The sequence below is a fragment of the Miniopterus natalensis genome, chromosome 1 (genome assembly GCF_054644295.1).
Source record: "Miniopterus natalensis isolate mMinNat1 chromosome 1, mMinNat1.hap1, whole genome shotgun sequence".
In the NCBI taxonomy this organism is placed as follows: Eukaryota; Metazoa; Chordata; class Mammalia; order Chiroptera; family Miniopteridae; genus Miniopterus; species Miniopterus natalensis.
In genome coordinates, this window is record NC_142081.1 from 39,485,282 (window position 1) to 39,495,765 (window position 10,484).

The window sequence follows — 10,484 nt, forward strand, 5'->3', positions numbered from 1 at the left end:
AATTAAATTGTTCTACTTAGTTCTCCCTAAATTACTCCAAATTTCCGAAATTTACCATTTGTCTGGGTATTTTGTAACTACCCCCAAGGATAAATTTTTTAAATGACTTTGCTTTCAAAAATGCAATTAACTTAATAAAATTCTAATGCAAAACTGCCATCAGGTCTTTAAAATTTCAGCCCACTTCCCATTGCCAGTAAGTCTATGGATATGTACCATTTCAGCTAATTGCTTTTATAAACAGTTATCAAATTTATTTTCCTGGGTGTTTCTGGATCTTAATTGTTCTTACAGCTTTATCAGCATGCTATTTTAACTTTTAATAAGTCTTAATTTCATTCATCTTGCTGCATTTACATTAACCAGTTCTTATAGTTGGTATTGGATTCTTTAGGCAGCAAGAAAATAACGAACAGAATAGACACAGACTCATAGAGAACAAACTGACAGCTGTCAGAGTAGAGGTGGTCTGGGGGGCTGGGTGAAAAAGGTGAACGGATTAAGCAAAGAAAATCTCAAAGACACAGACAATAGTATAGTGATTACCAGAGGGAAAGGGGGTCGGGGGAGGTAGAAGAGGGTAACGTGGGAATAAATGGTGAGGGAAGGCAGCTTGACTTGGGGCGGTGAACACACAATACAATATACAGGTGATGTATTACACAATTGTATATCTGAAACCTACATAATTTTATTAACCAATGTCACCCAATAAATTCAATTAAAAAAAGTTTCAATATTATCCCCAGATCTCTTATCCAGGTAAATGGTTTTAACAAATTTCCATTTAAAATCCTGGCAGCTGAATGGTTTAGATTTCAGATTGCCATTTAATTCTCATCATTATTGGACTTACCAGTGATATTATCTCTAAAATATATCCTAAAACCCCCTACTTCTTTTTCCAATGTTATATAAAAGGTTGTCCCCTTCCTTCTTTGTGTGGGTGTCTATATTTTCTCTTCAAAGAGAATTTAATACCTAACTATAGAATCTATATATGTTATAATAATTTTCATCTGTAGTTTAATCTAGTCCTAGGAAAAAATTTGGTGTAAGCGTCATGTGTTTCGAGTTCCCATTGGCTAGACGGAGTATGTAATATGTAACAATGTATGAAAAGCTTTGCCTCTTGAGGGCCATGATTCATCTTGAAGAACCAGACTCCAAAGGAAAACAAGGTGTTTGCAAAAGTTTTATTTTAAAGGATCAAAAATAAATATTCCACATATACACAAGAGAAAATCCACTAACATTTATGTTCTCCAATGTACACTTTCAATACATGGCACCTTCATCTTCTTTATTTAGAAAATAAACTGTTATTGGTCCGTAACTGGTATGCACAGTCTCTGTGACTCTAGCAAATAACCAGGAGCCAAGTCCATATAATAAAGTTGGAATACCTAAAAAACAAACGAGCACGTTATTTCTGAACATCAATGCTTATTAATTATGCACCCATTATTTGTCATGAGACAAGTGACATAGCACTCTTTAGCAATGTCAACAAATTATGAAGTTATAAAAATATAAATATTGACCCTAAGAGCTCAATTTCATGTTTGTAGAACATAGTAACAATTGTGTGAGCCTAGAGATTTTTAAACCTAAAGATACGGTTGGTATAAATTTTAATTGAAAGAACTTGACAAGCACTAGTTCATGACTTCTGAGTAATTATGAAGTAATTCTATATTCTTTTCACAAATAAGTAAACAGAATATTCATTAATTTAGTTGTAGATACTCCTGGTTGAGTTTAAATCACTAGGTCAACTTTAAGTTAGTAACACTGATGGCTAAAGTAATTTTTTTGTACAACTTAAAAGAAATTGGGTAAAATAGCTGCTTTCAAAACTAAGGCAAAACCTAACTCTAAGGAAGATTTTAGTACAATAACAGGCATGAGAAATAACCCCACTAGTATTTTTGCATTTGATTTGAAAACAATCTTGTTTCAACCTATTTAAAATAGGTACATAATAGACTCCAACATGTTTCTTCCTTGGAATATTTCCATTTGATAAGATTTTGCTGATATATTTGAGATTAGTTGCCATTTGTGATACATGAAACTAAACACATACTACACTGAGATTTGGATATGCATATGAGCATTCATATGCATATAAGACTATGTTGGACACAAACTTTCACAATTCCTATCTTTTTTAAGGCATTTATTTAAAATCAATGACCATTAGCATTAAAAACATATGTATAAAACTGCAGGCACAAGTCAATAGCAAATATTGTATGCTCTACACAAGTATTAATTTTATTTTTCCCGTGTAGGAATTGGGACAGAAAATGACAATTTAAAGGAAAAGATATACATTTGGAAAATAATTTTCTTTCTAGTTAATAGAGAAATCAACACACAGGACTAATATTGCTAACTTTTTTCTTATTTTTCTGCAAGAGGATATTTGCTGTACTGTGTTGTTTTTGAGTGTTTAAGTGCATTGAACTATTTTGTGCTTATCCCCTGAAGCTGCATTCGAGCCACTGTAATGCCAAAGATTAATCAGGAGAAACATCACTAGCTGGCAATGAGAAGAGACAAAAATGCCCATTCAAGCGGGCACCTCTCTATTTTTAGGAATATACTGGGTCACAGCTTGTCACTATCACAGAGTTCCCTGGAACTCCTATGAAATCTTTTACAGTATATAACCTTCTTTGCCTTGGCAATATCCAAAAGAATCTCTAAATGCCCCAAGGGAATGTCACAAAATATTCATAAAAACTAGCAACATAAAGCTATTTATAAATCATTTAACCAAAAATTTAAAAAAAAGGCAAGTGGGACAAGGGGCGAGAGAGTGGACAAGAGAAGAAAAAAAAACAAGACAGAAGTGAGCAAAGAGTAGAGGGAGCAGTTGAAATAAAAAAATAAATTTAAAATGGTATCACAGTTTCAAAAGCTGAAAACCAATGGAGTGAGAAAGAAAAACAGGCTGTAGAAACAATTACTAATTTTCTAAATATACTGAGAGTAAAATATATAAAATATGCCTTTTAAACCAATTCTAAGGACATAAGGAATAGCTGGTGATACTGAAAATTTTGTTTGTTTTACAATATTTATCACAGCTTTTAGTTAAATATTGACCCTTTTTTTTAAAAAAAGCACACAAACGGTTAATATTTTTTCAGCTAAAATGGAGGACTGATCAAAGATTACTAGCTCAATAACAACATTATCTCTTATTAAGAAACAACTAAGAGCCACTACTAGTAATGCTGTTTGATAGGGGATGGAGTTGTGATATAGGAGTCAGAAATTCTATATTTTTTTTTCCTGCGGTCAGTTCAATACAATCAGGCTACTGCACTATATGGAAAGAGTTGCCATTTATAATGTGTAATTTACACATTAATAAAACATAATTTTCTTTATCTATAGTACATATGCTTTAAAGTCTTTAAGAGTCCATGAAAAATTAAATTTTTTCCATCCTGTCTGAAACATACCATAACATCGAAATGAACTGGAAAGTCAGTTCTTTGCATAATAATTCATTTTGAGTCAGTTGAACAGTAGGTAAACAAACCAGTGTCAAATTAAGCACTTAAAAAAAATTAGAACTTCGTAGCAAGTCTCTGATTACCCATTCATTCCAATGGTAAGTTGCTTTTCTTAAATCTCAATCTACTTCCCAGCAGGATACCCAGACTGATAAACCATCAGTAAAATGTCAGCTCCCAATGAAGGAAAGGCGGAGGAGAAAGAGAACAAATGGGTAAGAGAGAAGCCTTTATTTACAAAATGGAAAAATGAATTACTCTGATAATTTCTAATTTGGAAGGGAAGAAGACAAATAAAATCCTGAGTGTTTTTATCAATAGACTCTGTACTTGATGATCCAGATGGGAAATTGTACATCACAGAGTAAGAAAGAATCCTATTATCTAATTCACATTCCCTAACCTTCAGACAAAAATACAAAATAAACATCACCAAATTGGTACATTACTCTTTAAAAAGTCCAGAAATAAATTCCCTTTATCTGTATAATCCAATTTGTATTAAAGCATGCCTGCGCAGAAAGTTTTCCTTTTGATTAACTTAAAATTCTTATTCCCATGTATGGGATTTTTAGAATTTCTCAAAGACCACAAAGACCATTCAATCACTCTTCTACCTTCTCCTCCACATAAAAAAAACTACAACTGTTGTTTCTTCCTTCAAAAGGCTTTACTTTTCTATGTGAGCATATTCTGGAGATCCTACATTTCTTTGCGTTTCTTTCTACCTTAAAAAAAAAAAAAGGCCCCTAATCATTAAGATGTTCCTAAAGTGTTAGGTTTTAAGTGGTAAAAACTTTTTAAAAAGGCATTTGGTTCATGTTATACTTTTTCTCCTGTTATACTTTTCCTAAGCTATTACTCTTTATATTTGGGAAGAATGATTTTTTTCTGATTCTGAAAATGCTAAACTTTTTTAAAAAAACATGTATTCTTCTTGACTCTAGTCGTCATGCCAGTCTTTTCAAATAATTGTGAATTGAACTATCTAAGTCACCTCACCCTTACAACTTGTATCAACCTCAGAATTAGGAGGCATGCTCTATATAGTCCCTCAGCCAAACAATAAGACATTTATTTAAAGGATTACACATTGCTAAATAACCTGCTCCTTACTGGACTGAACCTAGGACAATCCCAGTGGAGCAATGGCTCAAAAACCCCATGACTGACATATGTGAGTTACTATATGCAAAAACATACATACCATACTTAACTTTAATGAGTGACCAGGCGACGTAACACTAGTGCAGCTGCTTTAGCTTTAAGTCTAGTTTTAAAAAACTGGGCTGGCAACATGGTTCAGCTCCCATGTCAAGATTCTGAATTACTAAAATCTGGACTAGTTTGGTATCAGCTATTAATAGGTTCAAAACATCTTGAGGCCTATTTTTCACTGACCTATAAAAGATACCTCATGTCAATGTTCATGCCTCCTCTGTCATTAACCAAAAGAAAACAGACATCCAGCAAGAGTAAATACTCTCAGAATTAAAACAGTCCCATGAAAACATACAAATATTAAAGAGGCAGAGTCTTTTAAATACCTTTTAGGCCTAGCACCTGAGGAAACTAATATGACTGGTGAAAACCTTTAGTGCTTTTAGTGAAAGGAACTTGCGGAGATTTCATATAAAGAAAACAAAGAAACTTAAAAAAGTAGTTCCAGTTTTTGGAATATGAACGCACGCACAAAGTGATGCTCATGGGGACAAATGCTACCATGCTTACACCCTCCTTACTGCCCAATGTAGGGGTCCTTCCCGTTAAGAACTGCAGGAAGAGCTGCAGGAAGTGGGGATGCAATGCCCGGTCCCCAGGTGGTCCCTCACACCCGCCTGCGGATAACGCCCACTTTCCGGGGGACCATTCAGTAGCAACAGCTTAGCCCTGATAAGCACCTACTGGGTGTGGAATACAGAAGACAAGAGCCAAGGCCAGCGCCAGAAGGGTGCAGTGTGGGGGGCCGCAGAGGCAGTGTCTGGGAGACCCAACAGCAAGGGGCGAGCATGGCGAGAGCGTGCGCCAGGGCGAGCCCGCACGGGGCCGAAACAGGGCTTCTGCACCAACATGGTCTGCCCTTGGGCCGGGGTCCCGGCCTCCGAGCGAGAGGGTTTGTCACTGTGCTTTGCAAACAGTGGGGCCATCGTCGGCGGGACGAGCTTCACCCGCCCGGGCCACTCACCGAGATTGACGACCTTGAGCGCCGTGAAGAACCGGTCCTGCTGGGCCAGGTCCTGCCAGGGGGCCTTGGAGCAGTGGTACTTGATGAAGGGGAAGCAACCGGTGCGCAGGACGTGATAGTTGGCGCCCTGCACCGGCCAGTTGAAGTGCGAGAGGCCGAACTGGTCGTTGCGGACGGCGCTGTAGGGCACGCAGAAGGAGGTCCAGTGCGGCAGGCGCCGCTGCAGCAGGTGCTGCGTCAGCACCTCGGAGGCGCGGGGCTTCGGGCGGGAGGCGGCGCCCGAGGCCCAAGGCCCGCAGAGCAGCAGCCGGAGCGCGGCCTCGTGGGCTCTCCGCAGGGCCTCCATGGCCTGCCGCGCCGCGTCCCCCGCCCCTCGGACGCCGCGGGGCGCGCGCTGCTGGGGGCTGGGCCGCTGTAGAGCGCGCACCCGGCGCGCGGGCGCGCGCCCGTCCCCCGGGAGTAACGGCGGGGACGCCAGACGAGCGCCGCGAAAGAGCGCGAGAGACCTGGGGGAGCGGCAGCGCGTGCGCACGAAGGTCCCGCGGCCGTCCCGGGAGCGAGCGCAGGGGCCCGGGGCGGGCCCGGTGTCCGGCCGGCGGCGGGGAGGTCAGCAGCTCGGAGAAAGTGGTGAAATCTCCCCTTATGACCTCATGTAGTCGTTAATAACCCTGGGGCCGGGGGAGGGGTCAGGAGGTTATGTCACTTCGGGTATGAGGAAAATGAAGGCCTAAAACAACGATCACCTTAGTGAGTGGCAGAACTCACACCCATCTCCTAGGCCTTGGCTCAAGTGAAATCCTTAATTTGACATTGTCGAGGGGATACTTGAGAAGGTGCCCTCAGGGAAGTGAGTTGAAAGCTAAGCCCCCAGATTTGCATCGGCTGTAAAGTCAGGGAGAATTATTATGCTTAGGTCTTCGTGGTCGTCGTGTTCACTGTTTAAAATAAGTCCCAGATACTTCAAAATAAAAAGTTTTTTTTAAAAAACAAACAAACACAAACAGGCCTGGATGGTGCCCAGATGTGTACAGCTCGTGACCTCTCTCCTAAGAGCCTGGTGAACGCCAGACTGGGAGTGTTTTACTTACAGACTTTATAGTCCTCAGTCACTACAAATTACTTGTAGCCATGCAAGGAGTCAGGGAGGTGATTCAGGACTGTGGTTTTCAAATTAAAATTTAAAAAGCGTTGGAGTTCTTTTTCAAACAAAATCTGTCACAGAACCTTAACATACAAAGTACATGTGTGTAAGAAAACTTGTTTTACTACTAAACATTTGTAAGTTCAAATTTTTAACATTATAGGTAAATTAAAAAACAACGAGCCTGGTTTGTTGCTGTCTTGGGGGTTTTCTTTTTGTTTTGCTTTTAGCAAAAAAAGGAATTCATTGGAAGGAAGTTGGGTAGCTAAGATAATAAGTAGGAAGTCTGCAGACCAAGCTCAGAAAATGTATGTTTTGGTCCCACTGCCACTGGACTTGACCCTGCTGTTGTGTGCTTGAAATATTTTGAAGTTGGGGGTTATGGACAACAGTTGCAGTTGTAGCAGCCTAGGGACAGTTTATTTCTTATTCCTCTGTTTCGGTTGTATACTATGGAGAATATCCTGAGCCCTCCAGAGAAGTAGATACAAATAAGAGTGGTTTTTAAATGATTGACCTTGAACTCTTGGGCTTGTGCTTCAGTTATAAAGATGGCGGGTGGAGATTAATTCTGAGATCTACACTGAAATGACAACCTCAATGTGTAGGCAGTTTTGCAATATGTTAAATTTTGGCATTGAATCTTTTTTTGGCCATGTAAAACTCTATTTTAAAAAGTGAAACTTGAATCAAATATTTGTGGAGCCTCTGAAGTACGTCTCAGAAACCCTAGGTTCTGTGACATGTAAGAGAAAAACCACTGATAAAGAGAAGCAGAGATTTAGATAGGTTTCATTGCATTCTCTCATGAAGGCTTGGGAAAAGGGCTAGGGAACTGAAGGATTTGTGTTGGGATATGCTCTCTTCGAAAAACCTCATTAGTGATGATGATTTACCTTATCTCCCTCTCTTTTGTAAGGTAGGAAATTCCTCCAGAGATGACAGCTGGGGGACCGACCACACCCAGGTAGTCAAGAGTGTTTGAATAAAATATTACCCTAACCTGATGATTCAGAGCTGGAGAACATGACTTCTGTATATCTCTTCTGACATAATTGAAAGAACATAATTTCTCAAAAAACTCACAATTCAGATCAGATGCTTGATTTTCTTTTCAGTTCCAATTCTCAAGGGCCATGAAACAAAGGGGCTTAGAAGTTGGTATTCAAAAACCTAAGTGAATATTTAAAAAACACTGTGTCCAACAATTAAAAAATAAATACACGAATACTTAGTTTTCTACAAAGCATGGAGAAATGGCATATCCCTTAGAAGGAACCTTAATATAAAGAGTGATATTGTGTATAGCACTTAGCATGTACATGGCTGTATCACTCTGTTCCTAAAAAGGATTTAGGCTTCTTGTTTTTGTTTTAAAGAAACCTAGGACATTGTAGATGTTCAAAACATGCTAAAAATTAGTTCTACAAAATTGACAAATTAGAATATATTAAAATTAAGACTTTCTGTTCATTAAAAGGCACCATTAAGAGAGTGAAATGGTAATCCACAGAGTGGGAGAAGTATTTGTAATACACAGGTCTGACAAAGCATTTGCAATCTAGAACAAGTCATTAAAAAAAACACACACAATCCAATAGAAAGGTTGAAAAAATATTTGAATGTATTCTTCACAAAGAATATCTGAAATAAACATAAAGGTGAAAAATGGCTTAATTTCAGTAATCATCCAAGAAATGGAAATTAAAACCACAATGGAATACCATTACACACCCACCAGGGTGGCTAAAGTAGAAAAGATAGAAAGTACTAAGTGTTGCCCAGCTGGGCTTTGCTCAGCGGTTGAGCATTGACCTAGGATCCAGGCAATCGGGGTTCGATTCCTGGTCAGGGCACATGCCCAGGTTGCGGGCTAAATCCCCAGTCTGGGGCATGCAGGAGGCAGCCGATCAATGACTCTCTCATCATTGATGTTTCTATCTCTCCCTCCCTCCCTCTCCTTTCCTGTCTCTCAAGTCAGTAAAGATATATTTAAAAAAAAAAAAAAGTACTAAGTGTTGGTGAAGAAATGCAGCTATTATAACTTTTATATACTGCTGGCAACCTCTTTGGAAAAATTGGGGGAGTATATATTACAGCTGAATATACAGGCATACCTCGTTTTTTTGCTTTTTGCCTTATTGAGCTTTACAGATGTTGTGTTTTTACAAGTTGAAGGCAAGACTGTCCACCAGCAAAAAGACTACCAAACCTGCTTTAACTCTGAGGTATGCCTGTATGCATTCCTTATGACCCAGCCATACCACTCCTAGGTATGTATTTGTATTGGTGTGCTCAGGTTTTCATAACATAGTATCACAGACTGGGTGACTAAACAACAGAAGTTTATTTCTCACAGCTCTGGAGACTGGAAAATTTAAGACCTAAATGTCAGGCAATTGGGTTCTTGGTGAGCTTTGTTTTGGCTTGCAGCTCCGTCTTACCATATCTTCCCATGGCAGAGAGAGCTAGTTCTGGTGTCTGTCTCTTCCTTTCCTTATTAGGGCACCAGCCCTTATGATCTCATTTAACCTTATCACTTCCTCATGGACCCTATCTCCAAATACAGTCACATTGGGTATTAAGGATTCAACATATGAATTTAGAAGGGACACAAATATTCAGTCCATAACGAAAACCAGTAGAAATTGTGTGTGCATATGTTCTCTAAAAGGCATACTGGAATATTTATAGCAGCACTATGTTTTTAATATTTGACCTAGAAATTACTCAAAAGCCTATCAGTAGTAGAGCAGATAGACAAATTGTGGCATATTCACATGATGGAATGCTGTACAGCAATGAGAGGGAATTATCGAATCTAGAATCACACACAATGTGCATGAATCTTACCAACATAAGAGTGAAAGAAGCCAGACATGAAAGTACCTACTATATGATTTCATTTACGTAAAGTATAAAAACTGGCCACAACTCATTATGCTGGTAGAAGGCAGGATAGTGGTAATTTTAGCAGGATGCGGAGAGAGGGGGCTAGTGATCAGAAGAAGTATGGCGAGATTTCTGGGGACTGGGATTATTCTCTCTCTTTTATTTCCATAACTTTTTAAAAATAATAGACTTTATTTTTAAGTGTAGTTTTAGGCTCACAGCAAAGTAAGAGAAAGGTACAGAGATTTCTCATATATTCCTGCCCCACATATGAAATGCCTCCCTCTATCAACATCCCCCATCAGAGTGGTACATTTTTGTTATAAATAATGAACCTACTAATTACTCTCTTTCTTGACCTGGATTCTAGTTAAAAGGGTGTATTCAGTTAGTGGATTCTTTGAACATATATGTGCACTTTTCTGTATGTATATTATTATTCAGTAAAAAGTTTGAAAAAAATCAATGAATTCTACAGGTAGTGTTATATATTAACACATCTTATTAGTGTTTATGAACATGTAGAGAGAACATATATAGTGGACATGACCCAAACATGACCTTGTACATAAATAGGATATTTATTCTCATGTTGTTTTTACAACCTTACTGTGAGATCCTGTAGGGTAGGTTTTAATTCACTGCTATTCTCAGAAGGAGAATTATAGACAAGAACTGAGTGAATATGTTGGTAAAAGATAAAGGACTTATGAAAAAGGGATAGAAATGTTTA

At 38.7% G+C, this 10,484-nt stretch overlaps 1 protein-coding gene across 1 annotated transcript; it reads right to left on the reverse strand.

The window, feature by feature from the left end:
• Positions 1-916: 916 nt before the first annotated feature.
• C1H15orf61 (chromosome 1 C15orf61 homolog) lies at positions 917-6,079 on the reverse strand. The gene is made up of 2 exons (XM_016198233.2): positions 5,719-6,079; positions 917-1,406 (listed from the first exon to the last, which is right to left on the reverse strand). Exons 1-2 carry the CDS (start codon positions 6,062-6,064, stop codon positions 1,279-1,281), a joined length of 474 nt encoding a protein of 157 aa, XP_016053719.2. The 5' UTR covers positions 6,065-6,079; the 3' UTR covers positions 917-1,278.
• Positions 6,080-10,484: the final 4,405 nt, after the last annotated feature.